At 32.5% G+C, this 21146-nt stretch overlaps 2 protein-coding genes across 3 annotated transcripts in view; both read left to right on the top strand.

Annotated features, from left to right (window-relative positions):
* LOC112511749 (dammarenediol II synthase-like) overlaps positions 1-8871 on the top strand; it is a 12763-nt gene extending 3892 nt beyond the window's left edge. Inside the window, exons 4-17 of the mRNA XM_025117477.1 lie at positions 324-413; positions 522-716; positions 1677-1761; positions 2271-2437; positions 2804-2992; positions 4261-4494; positions 5136-5258; positions 5716-5814; positions 5910-6016; positions 6554-6697; positions 7275-7452; positions 8126-8206; positions 8293-8376; positions 8667-8871. Of these exons, the coding sequence (XP_024973245.1) occupies positions 324-413; positions 522-716; positions 1677-1761; positions 2271-2437; positions 2804-2992; positions 4261-4494; positions 5136-5258; positions 5716-5814; positions 5910-6016; positions 6554-6697; positions 7275-7452; positions 8126-8206; positions 8293-8376; positions 8667-8771 (1881 nt within the window). The 3' untranslated portion in view covers positions 8772-8871. The remainder of the gene's footprint in view (positions 1-323; positions 414-521; positions 717-1676; positions 1762-2270; positions 2438-2803; positions 2993-4260; positions 4495-5135; positions 5259-5715; positions 5815-5909; positions 6017-6553; positions 6698-7274; positions 7453-8125; positions 8207-8292; positions 8377-8666) is intronic.
* Positions 8872-14864: 5993 nt separating this feature from the next.
* Positions 14865-20963, top strand: LOC112511177 (histidine-containing phosphotransfer protein 1). 2 transcript variants are annotated; one of them, XM_025116668.1, is made up of 7 exons: positions 14865-15134; positions 17865-17988; positions 18134-18264; positions 18372-18440; positions 18618-18689; positions 20475-20547; positions 20678-20963. In XM_025116668.1, exons 2-7 carry the CDS (start codon positions 17926-17928, stop codon positions 20726-20728), a joined length of 459 nt encoding a protein of 152 aa, XP_024972436.1. In that variant the 5' UTR covers positions 14865-15134; positions 17865-17925; the 3' UTR covers positions 20729-20963. The 2 variants fall into 2 exon arrangements, with proteins under 2 accessions (XP_024972436.1, XP_024972437.1); XM_025116669.1 differs by lacking the exon at positions 14865-15134 and adding an exon at positions 17012-17063.
* Positions 20964-21146: the final 183 nt, after the last annotated feature.

Here is a 21146-nt window from a genome sequence, read left to right as displayed (position 1 = left end):
ATATATATATACACACACACACACGTGCACACACACAAAACATATGTTGAAACATTCGTTCTTTCATCAATGGCTCTTTTGAAAAGTAATCTAATGGGGTTCCATATATATATTCTCACATAATATCAGAGTCAATTTTGACCACTCTAGAGACACGACACTTTTAGACAGTTCCGTTTGTCTGGCCTCAGTTGGAGGAATTGAGTTAGAGTCTCACGTAGGCTAAGACTTGGATTGTAACAACCCGTCACACATAGATATAAAATTGGATTTGTGAGCCTTATTATATATTTTAAGCTACCAATAACTCCAACAATTTGCAGTTGATCGCATTATACGTAAGTGGTACCATTAATACGGTGTTGAGTAAAGAACACCAGAAAGAGATGATACGATACTTTTATAATCATCAAGTAAGCAATCGAATTCCTCTAATTTAATTTTCTCTACCTTATATTAATTTTCGCCCTATCGAAAAGGAGATCGTGTTATATAATTCAAAATGTCGTATAAATGTATAGAATGAAGACGGTGGATGGGGGTTTTATATCGAGGGACATAGCACGATGATTGGATCTGCATTGAGTTACGTTGCTTTACGAATACTAGGAGAGGGAGAAGACGACAACGATGGTGCAATGACTCGAGCCCGCAAATGGATACTTGACCATGGAGGTGCAACCTCTATTCCCTCTTGGGGAAAGGTTTATCTTTCGGTAAGTAATTATCAAATCCATATTCCTATTGTATACTACAACAAAATCAGCTTTATAAGACGACAAATATATTAAACTGTACTAATAATTAAAGCATCTTTAACAACTTCTCTATAATAGAGAAAATCAGCTTTTTATTCTATATAATGCTCCAACAGTTTCCCTATCTCATTCTCTAAAATAGAGAATCATGAAAAAAACTCAAAATACAGAGAATTCTCTAAAATCTAAAAAGAAGAGAGAGAAATGAAAAGATGTTGGAGTTGATTGTAGAATATTTAAATAATATAATTAATGATATAATTTTTAAAATAGAGAAAAGGTTGGAGTTGATTTTAATTTATTTGAAATATTTTGACTTTTAGTTTTTTATTTTAGAGAAATTATAGAGAAGCTGTTGGAGAAGCTATTAACTGTTTTATAAGACATAAGTTTATAGGACCAAACAACTGTATGTTGTGTCCTATGTATTACCATAAATTTATATGATGCTTTTGCACGCCCTAACACGTTTTTTAGCATCCTTTTATAAGAAAGTGACGTATTAACGTTTTCTAAGAACCGTACAATAAACACATTTTTTATAAGATATTTTATTATTTAAAAACATTTTTCTAATAATATCATATACAAAGACTAGGGGCCGTTTACCAAGTACTTACTTGGGTAAGTGAACACCAAGTCACATTACCTTACCAGATGAATATGGTAAGGACCAAGAATCTTACCCGGTAAGAGCGAACCAAGGACTAAAAGTCTTACATGGCAAGTGAGAGCGACGACTCTTACCATGGTAAGCGCTTACCAGGTAAATTATTGCATAGACTACTGTTTTGGTGGACTAAAATGTTACCCAGTAAATCAATGATAATATTAAATTTTATTGATAAGCATTTACTGGGTAAGTATTTGATAAACAACGGTTAATATATTATGTTTCTCCATTATTTACATATATAGGTACTTGGAGTGTATGAATGGGAAGGCTGCAACCCATTGCCACCAGAATTCTGGCTTTTCCCATCGGCATTTCCTTTCCATCCCGGTAATTGTACATACTACAACAAAATCTGGTTTATAGGACGCCAAAAATATCAAAGTGTCTTAATAAACTGCTTTATAAAACCTGTTTTTTATGTATACCACCAAACAATTTTATGTTCTATGTAAATGTATTGCAATAAGTTCATATAATACTTTTAGACGTCTTAATAAAGTTTTTAGGACATTTTTGAAATAAAGTGTTCTATGAACACACCTTTTTATACGACGTTTGTTTTCATAATACAATTTTTGGAAAATGTCATATTAAAAATATTAACATGACACTTTATTTAGAAGAAAAAAATGCCCTATAAACTTATTGTAATACTTTTATACATGATGTACAATTGTTTGGTCGTATAAACTGAAATCTTACAAAAGAATCTATTAGAATATTTAACCATTTCTGGCATCGTATAAACCTGATTTTGTTGTATTGTCATTTTCTAACTAGCAACTATTATTCAAGCTCGGTCTTACTCTCTTTATATATCCTTATGTTTTACGCAGCTGAGATGTGGTGCTACTGTCGGACGACCTACATGCCGATGTCATATTTATACGGAAAAAGAATCCAAGGGCCGATAACGCATCTTGTTTCATCGTTACGAAAGGAAATTCACTCCACTCCGTTTGATGATATCAATTGGAATAAACAACGAAATAAATGTTGTAAGGTCGGTGACTGCATGCTAATCGATGCACCAAACTCACACTACAACAAAATATGTCTTATAGGACGTCAAAATATCAAAATATCTTAATAAATTGCTTTATATGTGACAACATTTATGGGAACAAACAATTTGCATCCTATGCAGTCGTGTGACAATAAGTTGATAAGACGACGGATGTCCTAACTACTTTTTTAATAGGACAGTTCATCTAAAAAGTGTCATAAAAAACTTGTTAGGACGTCCAAAATCATCCTATCAACTTAATGCACAACTGTTTGGTCCTACAAAGCAATCTATTAAGTCATTTAGACATGTTTGACATCCTATAAAACTAATTTTATATTTTATTTGTTTTTTGGTTTGCAGGAGGACTTCTACTATCCGCATTCTTTTCTTCAAGACGCGTTATGGCATACCCTTCACTACCTTACTGAGCCGGTTCTTAAATATTGGCCGTTTTCTAAACTACGTGAGAGATCTCTTGATAGAGTTGTTGATCTAATGCGCTACGAATCCGAAGAGACTAGATACATGACGATAGGATGCGTCGAAAAGGTAACCTAGCTAGCTAGAAATAGAACGTATTTGCTACTCTACAACAAAATCTGCTTCGTAACACGTCAAATACGTCTAAATGTCTTGATAAACTGCTTTAAAGGTTTTAAATTTATAAGAGCAAACAATTGGGCCTCCTATGTCACTGTCAAAGTGTTATAATAAGTTGATATGATGTTTTTGGGGAATAAGTTTATTAGGGGATTTTTGAAATATTTAAATTGTCCTGTTAGCTTTCTACAAGACACTGTTGAAAATAATGTCATATATAAATCTTTTTTTCATAAGACATTTGTTTTTATAAGACAAATTTTCAAATATTGTCGTGTAAAAAGACAAATAAAAATCGTTATTCCAAAAGTATCTTGAAAATTTGTTAAGACGACCAAAAACATTGTATCAGCTTATTGTAAAAGCTTTACACATGACACATAATTGTTTGATTATATAAACTTAAGTCCTATAAGACAGTCTATAAGAACATTCCTCTACAACAAAATCGGGTTTATAAGACTTATGTTTATAATCGAACAATTCTGAATCATATTTAAAATCATTGCAATAAGTTTATAGAATGTTTTTGAGGGTCTAAACAAGTTTTTAAGGACACTTCTGAAAACAAAAGGTCCTAAAAAATCTATTATATATGACATAATTTGAAGAAGAAAATTGTCTTATAAAAAGATGTGTTCGTAAGACATTTCTCAAAAATGTCATGTAAAAAAACTCTAATACGATACTTTATTTTAAAAGTGTCCTAAAAACGTACTGTAAACTTATTGCAACGCTTTTACATAAGACACTCAATTGTTTGTATCTATAAACTTAAGTCATATTAAATAGTCTATTTTGATATTTACCCAGTTTTTAAGTTCTATAAACTCGATCTTTTTGCAGTTGTTTAGACATATTTGACGCAGGGACGTTCCAATCTTTTTGGAGGCCCTGCTACATCCAAAACTTTTGATTACATTGCATAAATGAGATAACAAAGAATATATATTAAGAACAAAAATGGGCTAAACCTAAAACGATTAACAATATGAAACTAAACCTAAACCATTAATGATTTGAACCTAAAACCAAACAATTAATGATTTGAACCTAAATAACTTCGGCTATAGTTTTACACAGGTCAATAAAAAACTATAAACACATGTAAATTTGAGACTCAAAATTTCAGGAACCCTGTTCAAAATCTCACATTTAACATGCTAAGGAACGAACTTGATTTAACTTTTTTTTTTTTCAAATTTTGTGTTGGATAGAGTCTACAAATGATGTGTTGGTGGGCAGAAAATCCAAATGGGGATGAGTTCAAATATCATGTGGGCAGAATACCAGATTATTTATGGATTGCAGAAGATGGAATGACAATGCATAGTTTTGGTAGTCAAGTGTGGGATTGTGCTCTTGCTATTCAAGCAATTGTTGCAAGTAATATGCCACAAGAATTTGGTGATTGTCTTAAAAAGGCACACTTCTACTTACAACAATCACAGGTTATCTATATATACGTATACATATATATACACATACATATATATATATATATAGGGGTTGGGTTTACGTGAGACCAAGAGCTTTTTGTGAGAATAATTTATGTTCATTGATCAACTTTATAAGCTAATGATCTAATGGTCTAAAGTTGCACGATAACAATTTTGTGATTATGAATGTTCAGATTGTAAATCTAATCCAAGGGTTGAGAATTGGTTTTACGGGTCTCTTGAAAAACTCTTGGTCTCACATGATCTCAAGTCTCTCTCTCTCTCTATATATATAAAATAATAATAATAATTGCTTCTTATCAGAATGCATTACTTTCTTTTATTAAAAAGATTTTAGTGAACTACAGTTTTCGTCTTTGTGGTTTGTTAAAAAATTGCGACTTTCGTCTCTGTGTTTTTGAAATTACGGTTTTCCCTTCATGTGGTTTGTAATTCATTGATGTTTTCATTCCTGTGGGAGTAAGGGGGAGTTAGTGGTTTAATGTTTAGTACAAGGGATGGAAAAATAATGAACTGTAAATCATAATGACGAAAAAAACAATGAATTATAGACCACGAAGACGAAAAAACGTAGTTAACTCTTAAAGATTTTTGTTATGGGTTTTCTGATTATATAAGTGAACTATATGCAGGTTAAGGAAAACCCTTCAGGAGATTTTACTCAAATGTGTAGACAGTTTACTAAAGGATCTTGGACCTTTTCTGATCAAGATCATGGATGGACTGTCTCAGACTGTACAGCTGAAGCACTAAAGGTATATGTTGTATATTATACTGTTTAAAACTGATTTTATAGGATGATAAATATGTCTAAATGTTTTAATATACTATTTTATATAAGACTTAAGTTTATATGAATCAAACAATTGTGCACCCTATGTAAAGATGATACAAGAAGTTGTTAGGAAGTATTTGGGACAGTTTTGAAAAATGTTCTATAAAGACATCTTTTTATAGGACATTTTTTAAATAATAAGATATAAAAAGATTAATAAGATGTTTTATCTCAAAAGTATTATAAAAAACATTTTAGGACGTCGTATCAACTTATTGGAACACATTTTACATAGAATGCACGCTTGTTTGGTTCTATAAACTTTTAAGCCCTATAAAACAGTTTATTAAGTCACTTAGTCATATTTGGTGGCCTGTAAAGCTGATTTTGTTGTAATAATAGAAAAAACATGGTCATTGATCGATATTTTCTTGTAGTGTCTGCTGTTACTATCACAGATGTCCGAAGAAATTGCCGGAGAGAAAGATAAAACCGCCCGTTTATACGAAGCAGTGAATGTGCTTCTTTACATGCAAGTAAGATACATATGAGACGATTTATCTTTTTACTTCAACAAAATAATAATACGTAGTGAATATGCTTCACTTCCTTTTTGTGTCTCTCGATCCAGAGTCCAATAAGCGGAGGATTTGCGGTTTGGGAGCCACCGATTCCGAAACCATTTCTACAATTACTTAATCCTTCAGAGATTTTTGCAGATATTGTCGTTGAGAAAGAGTAAATCTCTAGCATAATCGTTACTACCCTCTTATCATTTTCAGGGTATCCACAACAAAATTGGTTTTGTAAGACGAAAATATGTCTAAGTGTCATGATAAACTGCTTTATAAAACTTAAACTTATATTACCAAACAATTGTGCATCATATGTAAAGATGTTATCGGGTGTCTAAGAAGTTTTTTATGACACTTTTGAAATAAAATGTCATGTTAGTTTTTTATACAACATTTTTGAGAAATGTCCTATGAACGTGTCTTTTTATAAGACATTTTTTTTTCTTCAAATAATGTCCTATAAAAAGAATAATAGGAATATAGGGCGGTTTGTTTCAAAAGTGTCATGAAAAAACTTGTTATTATGTCTAAAAACGTTCTATAAACTTATTACAATGATTTTACTTAGGACGTATTATTGTCTGGTTTTATAAAACAATATTTTAGGACATTTAGACATATTTGACATCATATAAAGCCAATTTTACTGTAATGAATATCTTACTAATACTGTGTACCCTCTTATCTTTTGGCGAATTAGGCACGTGGAGACTACAGCTTCCATTATCGGAGCTCTGATAGAATTCAGTCGTCTCCATCCAAGACACAGAAAGGAAGAAATCACACTTTCGATTTCGAAAGGAATACGATATCTTGAAGAAACACAATGGCATGATGGTTCATGGTGAGCTAATATAATTTATTATTATTTTAAGTGTCTGAAACTAAAAATATTATATATACTTATGTGAAAAAGTGTCACATTAATTCACATCAAAATCAACCAATTCCACAGGTTAACCTGTTTATCAGGCAAAATTTGTACAAAATAGGAAAAATTGAAGGTTTCTTACCCTAACTGAGATTTTTTTATCGTTAATTGTTACACTAAGGGTTGTTTACCTAAATGCTTACCCGGTAAGCACTTACCATTAGGAGTCAACTAGGTAAAATTGTAGTGTATCAAAATGGTATCGTGTGCAACAATATATATGGTAAGCGCTTATCCAGGTAAGAGTCGTCACCCTCACTTACCGAGTAAGACTCTTTATCCTTATCATCACTCTTACCATGTAAGATTCTTGGGTCTTTCCATGTTCATCCAGTGAGGAAAATTGCCCGGTAAGCACCTACCAGATAAGCGTTTAATAAATGACCCATAAATAGAAAATAAGACAAACTTCGTTACATTTTGATGCAATTTGTCATTTAATTTATGTCCCAGGCAGATTCTTCAGCCTTTTTTTTTATAACTATGATAGGTATGGCTATTGGGGAGTATGTTTCATATATGGAACATTTTTTGCCTTAAGGGCTTTAAGCTCCGCTGGAAAGACATACGATAACAGCGAAACAGTCTGTAAAGGTGTCAAATTCTTACTTTCGATACAGAACGAAGAGGGGGGTTGGGGAGAAAGCCACCTGTCTTGCCCTACTGAGGTAATTATTTTCTCTATGAACACAAAAAGGATCAATTTTCATTTTTTAACAACCACATGATCCATAAGGATAATCCCTTCTAAATCCCTTTCTAAAAGAGCTGTTATAACACACACGGGTTTAAAGGATGTCAAAAATGTCTTAATAGATTGTTTTTATAAGACTTTGGTTTATATGACCAAATCATTGTGCGTCCTATGTAAATGTGCTACCCATTTTATTTGTATGACGAGTTGTGGTGTTTTAACAAATTTTTTAGGCCACCTTTGAAAAATAAAGTGTTGTATTATTTTTTTTATAAATCATTTTTGGAAAGTGTCATATGAACGCATCTTTTTTATACACACTTGTTTTATAAGACATGATTTCAGATAATGTCAAAGCTTTCTTTTAAAATTATCATAAAAAACTTGTTAAGATGTCCAAAAACGCTCTATAAACTTATTGTTACACTTTTGGATAAGATGTACAAGTGTTTGGTCTTACAAACCTAAGTTCGGTCTATTAAGACACTTAAACATCTTTGCCATCATATAACACGGATTTTGTTGAAATGGACCCGAATGGAAAGAATGGATTTTGGAAAATGAAATTATTAACCCAAAGGCGAAAGTAAGTTGTTAGAAAACCAAATTTGCTACTTCTAAAGCCTTTTCTGTTCCTAATCATCAAGGTATATACACCGTTGAACGGAAACCGAACGAATTTGGTGCAAACATCATGGGCTATGCTCGGTCTTATGTTCAGCGGGCAGGTTAGTTTCCAAGATTTTCTTTTAACGATTCATCAGAGCTCAAAACTTTATTGATCTTAACGTTTCGAATTAAAACGAACGACCAGGTGGAAAGAGATTCAACGCCTTTACATAAAGCAGCAAAACTGTTGATTAACAGTCAGATGGACAACGGCGATTTTCCTCAACAGGTATGCCTCTTAAAAACAAATCAAACCATAACAATTACTTCCCCGTCTCAAAATACATTTTCACAACAAAAAACATAATTTTAGAAAATTGCAATTATTACACTTTTTAATTACTCAAATAACAATTTTACCCTTAATAGTAAAGAAATGAAATTCTCCATCTAATAACTAAGGGTAGAATTGGAAAGTAGACACTTATTTTTAGAAGTGAATAATTGTTTTCTGTAACAAATTAAAATAGAAATGTCAAAGTTATTTTGAAAACTGATAAATTTTGTTTTGAGAATCAGGAAATTACGGGAGTGTACATGAAGAACTGTTTGCTGCTTTATGCTCAATACAGGAATATTTATCCACTTTGGGCACTTGGGGAATACCGTAAACGGGTTTGGTAGGGTAAAAGAGTTATCATGGGGGAGGGGTATTTTGGGGATGAAATTGTTGTAAATCTTGTAAAATATATAAATGATAATTCTTAAAATGATAGATTTGTTATAATTTCTGAATAAGATAAGCAAATATGAACCCGTATTCAGAAATACTGAATATTTATGGTCTCATGACGTTCATTGTTTTAAACAAGTCGATACAAATCCATGCCAAGATGATACTAAACTGTAGATAGATCGATCCTGAAAAACCTGATGGTCAAAGGGTTGGTCAACACGGTTTGAAAAACGTCTGGTATGGGCGGTGGCGGAAGGCTTTAAGGGCTTTTTAAGCGGTAACACCATTTGATTATAAGAAACAAATCTTTAGAACTTTTTTAGTGAAAAAAGATTATAGATTTGTTGGTCGGTTCCCTGGCTTTTACAGAGATAGGTCTCGTGTTTGACCCTTTTCATTGTCTTTTCCTTCCAAAATAAATATCTGAAATGCAAGATGTTTACCCGATGTCACCTTAACTGATAACAAACACCAACTTGTGTCTGTAGTTTAGTTTCATAAAGTATAAGGGCACTCAAGAAATAAAATAAGTACCTTTCAAGCCCCTAAGAATGTTTCCACTACAATGGGACAGTGGAAAACAGATTAAGATATAAGAATATAAACAACTTAGAGAAGTTGTGGGAATTCAAATTAAACAAAAATATGCAAAAACTTGAGAATCAAACCCGAAAATCTTGAAAATTAGATGCCTTTTTTCCACAAAATTCAAAATACATAACTAGGGAGTTTTTGGAATAGATCCAACTAATGGTGTATAAATCAGGGGTGTGTAGAAAGTCAACCGATCAATCATAACTGGATATCCAATTGTAATTGGATTGGATCAGATTGAAAATTTCAACATCGAATTTGGATCAATCGGTTCTTAGAAGGCAGTTCAGAACCGACTAAAGCCGACCGAATCGAACCAACCAACATCCAAATACACATCTAGTTAACTATGCAATGACTATCTAGTTATCCATCCAACTATTATCCAACAATCTGGTGGTCCTGAGAAGTAATGACTTACACATGATGTGTTTGTAGAAGTGGGAGTTAAATACAAACACAACAGATTTTCACTTTTTAATTTTTTGGTCTATAATTTGTATAAAACAAAGAATTACAGATATGTTGCGAAAACTAGAAAAGTAAGACTTGTGATCCTAAACTAACTAACTGTAACAAGTTTGCTAAACTGAAAAAGAGGGAGAAAAGAGGTTCTCTTTCAGATCCGAAGAACTAAGGAAGTTTTTCGACGTCTAATTTACTTCAGAAACACTCTCAACTTCTTCAAATCGTGTGAATTGCAATGAATGCCAAGGTTGACCTTTTATAGTCATCATTGTATTAAACACATTATATTCAACTTTTCTGTGTGTCTTCTTCTGGGTGGCTGATCTATATATTATGCTACTCTTCACTTCAACCTTTGAGTTTGATGTAGACACAATTTTAACTTATTATATCCTTAAGTATGTCGAGGTAACAGTAAAACAAACAAAGTACAAATCATATGATGCATTTGTACTTACTTAGGCTGACATGTTGTACATGTTCTCATACCAAGAACAGAAGTAGAAGAGTTGGTGAACCAAACTTGTCGGCCAAATTTGTATTTCAAGATTCAGCTTGCCAATAGTAGTATTTGTTAGACTATTAGATGATTTTTTTATCTTAACTGATCTTCTTTCAGCTAGATGACAAACCAATCCTTTTTGGTGACGATCTTGATCTCACTTCAACTAGTCTTCGATCTTATTGAATGTATTTTGCTTTTGGATCAATACAGACAATTATAAGACTTTTATAAGTAACAATCCTACCTTTAACTATATCCGAGAGATAAGCATACACCAGATTTACCAGCTATAGAAAATTATGAAATAGTTACATCGGATATACAATGAGTACAGAGTGATAGATATCCTTCATCCAAAAAAGGAATTAATCAGATTATGGTTTATTATTTGTTTTTAGATGAAACTCAATTGTTCAAGGATATATCCGATGAGTGATATATCTTAATCCAATAAACAATAGAATCGGATGAGGTAATATCCGATAAGTGAACTATATCAGATATGTACCTTGTAAACTAAGGTAAACAAAAATGTTTCTTGCTAAGAGTTTGGTCGAATGTTTATGTGTATTATATACAAATCTGATGGTTGAGATAAACACTCTCATCCAATTATTTGTTTTCAACTTGCTTAAATCATAATTTCTTTTGTGTTTGTTTTAGCACATATTAATGTGATTAATCAGTTTGTTTCATTGCTGGAAAATTGGATTGAATTAACACATTGGATGGACCTAATCCAATCTGATTATTCATTGGATGCCGGATGGGTCCAAATTCTAATGCAATCCAATAGATATCCAACAAAATTATCAAATGGATGAAATGAATTGATCCAAATCATCCATTGAGTTGGATTATATCGGTTATCCAATGTTAATCGGATTGGTTCGATTGGCAAAATCCAACATCCAATGAATGATTGATCTGAGATGGGTTCATGCCAGGCTGGGTGCAGTGGCCAAAGCAAGATTTGATACCCATCATCTTGAGGAGTATGCCCAGACTTAGATCGATTCGGTTCTATTCACATCTATTGGATGTAAATCGATCGACAGACCTAATATGAATCATGACAAAGAAAGCCTAAAAATTTACAAGTAACTCGACAAAAAGACCAAAAGACGCTTAAGAACGTGGGTTGCCAAACGCCGTTCACGTCCATGAAAGAATCCTTCACAGTTATTAAATTCAAACAGAGAAAATAGAATACCAGACATAATTTTTTCACAACCGTGAATGAACTTTTCATGATCGTGAACAATAGACAAATAAATTCATGATTAGAGCTAAAGAAAAAAAAGACCAAGAAAAAAAATGCATGCAGACACTAAATTAAAGTAAACATTGAAATGCACTAAAAACGCAACTAATCTACATAAAATTAGGTGCATAATATGCACTTAATAATGACAACAAACGTAATACAAAATTATTTACCATCACTAATCAGATTTAAAGCATGCTTGTAGCTGATCATATCACTATTATTACTAGCGTCATCTAAAGATATACTAATAACACTATCTTTTAAATTTTACACACTTAAAATTCTCATTAACCCATTTTAAGTCCTCTCAGGATTACTGGAGTTTTGTAGCTGCTTAACTTCAGAACCCCATAAAATTAATTCAGGTACGTACACAATAAATGTAGATATAACACATATTTTGAATCTATGAGATACATCAAGTATTGAAACTTATCAAATTAGAGAGAATGGATAAGAGGCTCGTGGGATTGACCGTTGACGTGAGGGGGCAGGATGGCTATGGATATGCTGCCTGAAGAAGAAGATCAACTTTACATCACCCTTCAATTCCAACATATTTTTTAAAACGAAAGAAAACAAATATTTTAGAGATTTTGATGAAAATGTGCTAACAACATCTCCAAAATAAAGAATATAGGAGAAAGGGTGTCCAGAAATACTCCAAATCTGTATAACTCCCAAAAGATGATTAAAATGAGTTAAAATATTTACTGTTATTTCTAACCAATAATAAACCTTGAAATTAAATGTCTGGTAAAGAGAAATATTATTTTATTACATGTATGCAATATTTTAGTAATATAATCAATATTGTATTATCCAAAATTGAATAGTTGCTAGAGCTGAATGTAACTTTTTTTTTTTAATTACGACTCTTAGTTTTATAGAAATTTAGAAAAATATGTTGAAAATGATCTTATATTTTTTTTAATCTGTAATAATCATTTTAACAATGTGAGAACATCTTCAACATGTATGCTATATATATTTTTCTCTTTTCTAAGCCAGTACGGTAGTCTTCGTTCCCTAAATAGGAATAGAGCTACTTTACAAATAGGGCCATAGGGCCGTGTGATGCTGCGGTGTGCATCTCAATCTAAAGTCGATAACATAAAATGTCAACCATGTTTTATTTTTGTCTATTTTTTGTCCATCCTGATGCTAGTTGTATACCCATACAACATAGCTCAGTGTAAATTTTGAATAAATACCTAGTACAAATAAAATATATATGCTGATCCATTTTACATTTTTATGTTGAATGTGAGACAGAATTCAAAGCAAATCAATGTTAACGTTGTGAAAAACATGTTTCCTTGTGTGCAAATGGTTAGCAGATGATGTTGTTATGGAGATCTTTCTCAAAATTACCAGTTCTAATTTTTCCAAAGCTCTTGAGACTAATCAAGATGCAAGCAAGTTGGCTTAGACATCACGGTGAAAATGATAGTGGCTAATTTGAAAGTCTTTTAATTTGTGAATATAATACAAGTTGAGAATTTTATTATTGGTTGCTACTGTGATTTTGAAGTTAAAGTTTATGGTTCATCAGTAAAAGAATTATTTTCAATGGTTTTCTCAGATGCTAGCATTTCATCAAAAGATAAGAATATGTTATAAATGTGTTTCTCAATAAAACATAATGGTATTTTCGTAAATACTTAAAAATGTATGCTTTTGATTTTAAACACGCCAATTGGGAATCAAGTCATATAAATAATATTTTTCCATATAAAACACTACTTATATAACTCTGTTAGAAAGAAAAAAAACAACAGTTGTAAAATAGTTAAAAAAAAAGTAGGTTTACAATAGATATGTATGTGTATATAAGAACATGATGCTCTTGGCCCAAGCCTCTTCGGTTGAGTCGATTACAGGTTTATGTTTTCCTTCCTCCACAAACCCAGCCAGGTAATTCAGGTTATTCACTTTCGGTCAAAAGAATCGAATTTTTGAGCAGGTGAGTTTCTTCACAATAGCAACCAAAAAAATGCTTTTTACTAGTTGCTTTTTTTTTCCAGCCAGTCAAGATCAATACCAATTGTTTTTTAAAGCAAGACTTTTAGAATAGATATCAATCTTTATAAGCATAAATTTGAATATTGGTCTAACATTTTCAACATTCAGACCTTATAGTAAGGTCTACTGGTCTATCATTTTCAAAAATTAAGAGGTACATAAAAGGTCGTCATACAATTGGAATATATTGAGTTGGTTTGTTCGGTTTAGTTTTAATAAGATCCAAAATAACAATCATAAGCTTCTACATGCTCAAGATTTGTCCAATGTTTTGTATGACAATAAAAGTTAAACAATCAAAACGATCCAAAATTATAATGGTATAATTTGTAACAAAAAAAAAAAAAAAAAACACATTTTTAACATTTTTTGATTATGTAATTTAATATGTGCAAACTTTAAAGTCTATACATTTAGCATAATAACTTGTACCTCTTAAAAATTTCAAGATAACTATAACTATACATGCATATACTATATTATAAAACATTTGATAAAAACTTTTAAAAACCATTTATATGCATAAAGTACTGTWTATTGATGCATATTACTTGAACATTCAAGTTTACAAGTAATTTTACGCAAGTATAACTTATTAAAGCTCCATTTTTAAATTCGTGTAACTAATTGCGAATAAACATAATCAAATACAGGATAAATATCCACTTTGAATATAGAAAATCTGAAATATAATTAGGATAATCATTGAGTTCTAACAGAATATTTAATTATTATCTTTATAAAAAATTATATTATTAAATCAAAAATAAATTACTTTGTTATTAAATCTAAATTAAATTATAATAAAAAATTGAATTAAAACATTTACATAAAAAAACGAGAACTATTAAATAGTTAATTTGATACTAATATCGATTTATTTTTTTCAAATTCATATTTCATTCAAAAATAAAAACATTATCGCTTTCTCAAAACCACATAAAATCATATCATATCGATAGAGACAAAACATAAAAACTAAACATTAAAATCAAGATTTATTTCGCTGCATTACGCAAGTCTTCTTCTGGTATATAATAAAACATTTAATTTAGTTTGTTTGTTGCATTCATTTCATCACTGCATTGGATCCTTCAAAAGATACAAAATGGTTTTGTTTTTATGTTGAATTCTAGAAAAAGTTTATAACAAGAATCCATTTCGTTTTTGGATGATTGAGGGGTCACCACTAAACTTCCCAAATTCAATTAATCTGCAACGTATAAGATCCTTTTTGTCCCACAACGTGCCATAATCTAATCGAATATTTTGGGGGAAGCAAAACAAATCACACACAAACATATGCTCTCTTTTGTCTTCTCTTCTTGTTCCCGATCTTTCCTGTGCTTTGCTGTGTTGTTTCTAGTTGGTACTACATCAAGTTGACCACTTTCAGGCACCACCGCGCTCCGCCGCAGTTACAGTCGGAGTAATCTTACATCATAGCCGGTAACTTTTATTCCATCTGGGTGTTTCTTGTAATCTGTTGTTTTACCGTTATTTATAGCGAAATGGTGATTTTTCTTACTTTGTTACATGAATTTGGTTGATTAATCTTTTGTGTTTATCTACTTATCGTGATATAAAGGGTTTATCTTTTGTAATTTAGATCGATTAGGCTTTAACAGTCTAGCCCTAATTCCCTTGATGGTTCAACCTTCATCTGTTTGAGTTGCTGACTGCTTCTAGTTTTATAAGTTTACTGATCTTGATTCTTCTGCAACTGTGGTTGTATGTTACTGATCTTTGATTGTGCTAGAGTAATATGATGATATGATTCATTGATTCTGAATTTATGTTCTGTAAGTTTCTGAACCCTAGTGGTATCAACATGTTTAGTTCATTAGCTTTCTAGTAGACAGCCAAAATGCGGCCATTGGGGATTCATTCAAGTACTAAACAATGTTAAACAGTATTTCTTAATGCCCACTGTTTTGATTAGATACTATGAACCTGCAAATAAAACCTCAAACACCTTAAAAGAAACCAAAGGATCAAGTAAAATGTGCCACAACATTCATCAGCCAAAAAGTTCAATACCAATGAATACCATATCATCTTTGATCTTATCCCTTGTTTTTCTTAAATTTTGTTTTGTTTTCCCTGTTAGAGTAGGCTTCTCTTCTTCAATCATCATGATGCTGGTAAGATACAATTGCAGTTTTGATTAAAACCAAACCAAACCAACCGAACCAATTATATCCCACCTGAGCTGGGGTCTGGAAAGGTATACATATGCAGACACCTAAATTATGATTCCTTACAGTTATGTTGATTTTGGTTCCTCATGGTTGGGATGATTGATTCCTAGTGAGGCTCTCAAAGCTGCAAGTATTAAAAATAACTCTTATTTTTGCTGCCCTCTTCAACAATGTTCCCGAGTTATATTTCTTCATGGTAGATACACCAAAGGGAACAAAATTTTCTTTCTTCCTTTCTTTTGGATAAACGAATATAAGGGCATTTTAATGATGGTGAAGCTTAGTGTTTGAAATTGTCAATCCCACCATTATCTCAATTGAGAACTAGTTTGCTTTTAGTGAAAATGAACTTTCTGCTTTTGAAAAAGTACCGCTCTGATCTTGAAATCGAAACATGATGGTGTATATCTTTTCTGGTAGGGACTTTAGTCGGAGGAATCTATTGTCTGAAATTTGTAAGTGGAAACAGAAGAGGAAAAAGTGAAAGGAGTTTCTTGTACGTTTGATTGATTTCTTAGTTGTTATCTTGATATGTGTGGGACCCGATGATATCTCAACTTTTGTTCAATAATATTTAATGTTGATTCTTTGTGGGTGGAAAGTACAAGATTTGATTTTCTGCTAATTATAATAAGATGATGTAGATATATGTACAACGATGTATGATCATTGCTCTTTTTATAAAGGAATCCCATGAGTTCTTGTAGCTTAAAGAATTCGTTTGGCCCGATTAATCAACATTATCATATATCAGATTCGATGAATGGCATAACTCTGATAATTTAAAGAAACTGAAGAGCCTTTCAATTGGAATCATAGAACAGTTGAAAATAATTAAAGCGTTTAAGTGTGATTTTTGTGGTCCCGCCATAAATCAATGGTGGGATTAAGATATAAAAGAAATTGCAGGATGTGATCCTGTGGAAAAGCTAAGTTCTTGTGTCACTTTTGGTAGCAAAAAGAATCTTATTTGGGAAATATGTACTAAAAGAAACCGATGAATTAGCTGTTGTTTTGTTCTCATTTCAGTAAATAGTATTTTTTTTTTCCACCACTAAGTACGCACCTTCTTGCCTGTTTTATACCATATATATGTATATGTGTGTGTGTGTGTGTGTGCGTGTGTGTGTGTGTTAGGAAGGAAACTGATGAGGTTTTATCTTTTTCTCTCATTTTGGTAAGTTGATACTAGTTTTTCCAAGCATTAAGTTCATATCTCCATGCCTTCACTACACACACATAAATACATACTTGCATACATGTATTTATATATTTGTACATATATTTGTAGCTAAAGAAATCGATAAATGAGTTGTTTTCTTTCTCATTTTGGTAAGTTAATACTAGCTTTTATTGACCATTAAGCTCACACCTTCATGTATTTCATATTTACTCATGTGTGTGTGCTATGCTGTTAATTGCGGTGTTATAGCGGTCAGTGGTCCTGGGCCGCAATTATGATTTGCAATACCGGTGTTAAAACCACATATAGGGGTTGGGCTTTCAGTCGGGCTTTTTTAGGGTTTAGTGAAGATCAAGGGACTATGGGCTAGGGCACCAATTTTGATTTGCAATATCAGGGTGAAAACTCGCTATTTCTTTCTCATTTCTTCGGTATCGGCGGCGTGCATCGTCTTCTCTCTTCTGCATCTTCGCTTGAGATCAACATCATCTTCCAACATTGTCTGTTCGTCATCTCTTCCATTCACATGTTCTTCTATTCGTCTTCGACGTATATAATATATTATGTGTGTTTGTGTGTGTTAGTGTGTGTGTGTATATATATATATAATTCTAACTATTATATGGACTGCTATTTTAGGACTGCTATACCACCGATTTACCATTGCTATAACCATTATATCAAATCACGGTCCTGATTGCTATATTAGATTTTGATTGCTGCAACAGCATAGTGTGTGTGTATGCATATGATATGTATATACGAGATGGGCTGATAAGATTGCTAATTTTGCAGATACGCTTTCAAATCAAGAACGATAAAGGGTAAACATTGTTCTTCAAAAAAGCAAGAAACCATGGCTGCTGTCCCTCAGTTGCAAAGGCAGTTTATCGAGTACACAACATCTTTGTATAATGAGGTCTGAGATCTCTTTAAACTTGAAAAATGTCGCTTAAAAAAACTTCTAGTATTATAACGTATTTCTCTTTAGCCTGGGAAAGTGGGAGTTTTTATTTCTCTTATTTCAATTTCGTATTTATGGGTTGATTTTTGGATGTTGTTAGGGGTATCTTGATGATCAGTTTACACAACTTCAGAAACTGCAAGATGAGAGCAACCCAGATTTCGTGGTTGAAGTGGTGTCTCTTTTCTTTGAAGACTCGGAAAAGCTTCTTAACAATTTGGCAACTGCTCTGTAAGCTCACTTTTTACCAATCAGGGTTCTTTTTCTCAACGTATTTTAGACGCTTGTTATTTGTTCCTTATTGTAATATACTTTTTGTCTGACTTTTGATCAAAAAGTCAGCAGAAGACTGTGGATTATAAACAGGTTGATTCTCATGTTCACCAGTTCAAGGGTAGTAGTTCCAGGTATTCACCGATCTTTTCCTGACACGCCTATTTTTGGACAAAAGATTTCAATTTATATATGATCTATGCACAGATTATAATGATAAAATGTCTTTGTGCTTGTTGGTTGCTACTCAATATGTTTGAATAAAAAGATTGATGATTTTTTCCCTCCTTTTTGGTAATTTGTCTCAACAGCATAGGGGCACAACGAGTCACAAACATGTGTGTTGTCTTCAGAAACTACTGTGAGGAGAAAAATCTTGAAGGGTAAGTAACTATTTCTCATTATTACAATTATGGATTTCGAAGGAGATATTATTTGTAGGCAGTAAGACCCAAGAACATATTAAGGTACAAAGAAGTATGATGATGAATAGTCTTGATTTAGGGTTCTATATGTAATCTTGTTTTGATAATTGTAGATTTCACTAGTTGGGGTTCTTCAAGGAAACAACCACTCTATTCTTTAGGGTAAAGGTCAGGTCACTTACATCCCATCCTCCCTCCCTCCTACCAAAAAAAAAAGAGCCCACCTCCGGGTGGGATATACTCGGCTCGTTTGGTTTGATTTGGTTTGTTTTGATTTATCATGCTACTTGAACCAAACCGAACCAAACCAAACCAAACGAGCGCAATATATCCATCAAGAGGTGAGGTCCTTCTTTTTAGGGGGTTCTGATGTATGCAGACTTGACCCGTATCCTAGAGAGTAGAGCAACTGTTTTCATGAAGAAATTAGTATACATTACACATGTACTATAGAAATTGCAGTACTTTTTATTTCTGGAAAGTTTTCAAGCTATGTTTACCAATTCTTATCATCACTTAAAAAACTAATGATGGTGCTTTATGTTCAAAAGATTATTTATGGTGTGGTTACTAAAAGATGTTTGGATACTTTTCTCATGTGAATGTTCCTATGTGCACTACTAAATGGTATTCGATACGATGTTTAATAGAGTCATTGCAAATTTTCATAAAAATTTTTAAGATACATTTGAATCTTGTAGTCAAAAAATTATTTAGGTTGGTTTTTAAAGTTCGACATGGATCCCTTTCTTTTCTTTTTACTGATGATAATAACCTTAAACCGTTGGAAATAATGTTCACAGTTTTGAAATCACTTTGTATTGTAAAGAAGTGAAAAATGGTTAACATGATTATTTACCAGTTGTTTCTGACTATATCTGCAAGTATTTGATTTGTCTTTTAAGGGTTTATCATGTTTCTATAACAAGAAAACATTTTATTCCCATATCAGTACAAGTGCCAGTCCTGGGATGTGTCCCATGAGCATTATGGTGTTTTCCTTTTTTGGCAAGTTTTTGTAGCTAAATTACATCTTTGACCCTTATAAATTATTGATCCAGGCATATAAAGATTCTTCTATAATGTCATCGTTGAGGGTGGTTTCGTCATTTGGATAATTAGTCAAACTCTTTTATAGAGCTACATGGCATTTTCTTGATATGGAGAGAGTAGCTAAATTTAACACCAATAATTTTTTCCATAGTAATTCTTGTACTTCATATCTGGCTGGGGTCTTCATAGAAACAACTGTCTACTCTTTAGGGTAAAGGATAGGTCTATATATACCCCACCCGCAAACCCCATCTCCTGATGGGATATATTGGGCTCATTTAAGTTTTGTTTATGTAGAGTGCGTTTAGTATGCAGGATGAGACAATAAAAAAACTTGTCCCACGTTTGACCAAATCTAAGTGAGACCAACATGCATTTTTTTTCATGTCCCACCAAAATAGGTGGAACAAAAATCAAGACCGGTCACAATTGGTAAATTACTATACTATCATGTCAAATTAAAACCCTAAAATCTTTCACAATTCCCGTTCACACACCTATCTCACTCTTGCCTGTCCAGTCTTGTCCAGTCCTGTCCAGTTCCTTCCACGTACCAAATGCAATTGTACTTCTTAATGGAGTCATGTCATTCTGAAATTGAAAGTTGTTTGTTTGACATCTGAAGTTAAACTATGAAAGTACTACTACTATCAAAACTTTCTTTCTAAATTCGTTGGCTGGTGGTTGCAGGTGTATGCAGTGTCTGCAGCAAGTGAGACACGAGTATGTTCTCGTTAGGAACAAACTCGAAGCCTTGTTCAGGGTATGTCTTCTACCAAAAGCTAGTAATTTATGTTTTTACCCTTGTCCAAGTCAAAGTCTAGGTCTGTGTTTAGGAAAGATGTTGATATCTTCCTTCGTGTTTTGACCCGTTCTGCATATGATGAATGCAGTTGGAGCAACAAATCTTGCAGGCTGGCGGATCGGTCCCTATGATGGAATAGGTTCGTACCAACTGAAGTCCAATGGTTGGGAATCGAAACCTAGGATGGTAGAGGAGATTATGTGAATAACATTACTATTACTATTGTTTTTCATCCGAAATATACTAATATGATTTCTGGCATCAACTTCTTGTGTTTGAGTCCGAGTCTGACTAGAATGATGGGTTGGTTATCTTGTTTTACCTAGACGATGATCTTTGATTCGTTATTATTATAATGTTGTTTCTTGTGTGAATGCCGCCTTGGTGTGTACGTCTTGTGGTGGCGTTGGCGGCATGGTGGTTTTTTTTCCCTGGTTTGTGGGTGTCATTATGGATTTTAAACAATTTTGATTGGTTTATTGTAACATGTCTACAGATGATGTGGTACAATCTTTGGATTAAATGTTTTTGTGATGGAGTAGAGGTGTCAGGTGTGT

Source organism: Cynara cardunculus (genome assembly GCF_001531365.2).
Source record: "Cynara cardunculus var. scolymus isolate 2C chromosome LG 4, CcrdV1, whole genome shotgun sequence".
Lineage (NCBI taxonomy): Eukaryota > Viridiplantae > Streptophyta > Magnoliopsida > Asterales > Asteraceae > Cynara > Cynara cardunculus.
Note: the sequence above shows the minus strand (reverse complement) of the source record. Positions and strands in the feature narration are given on the sequence as shown.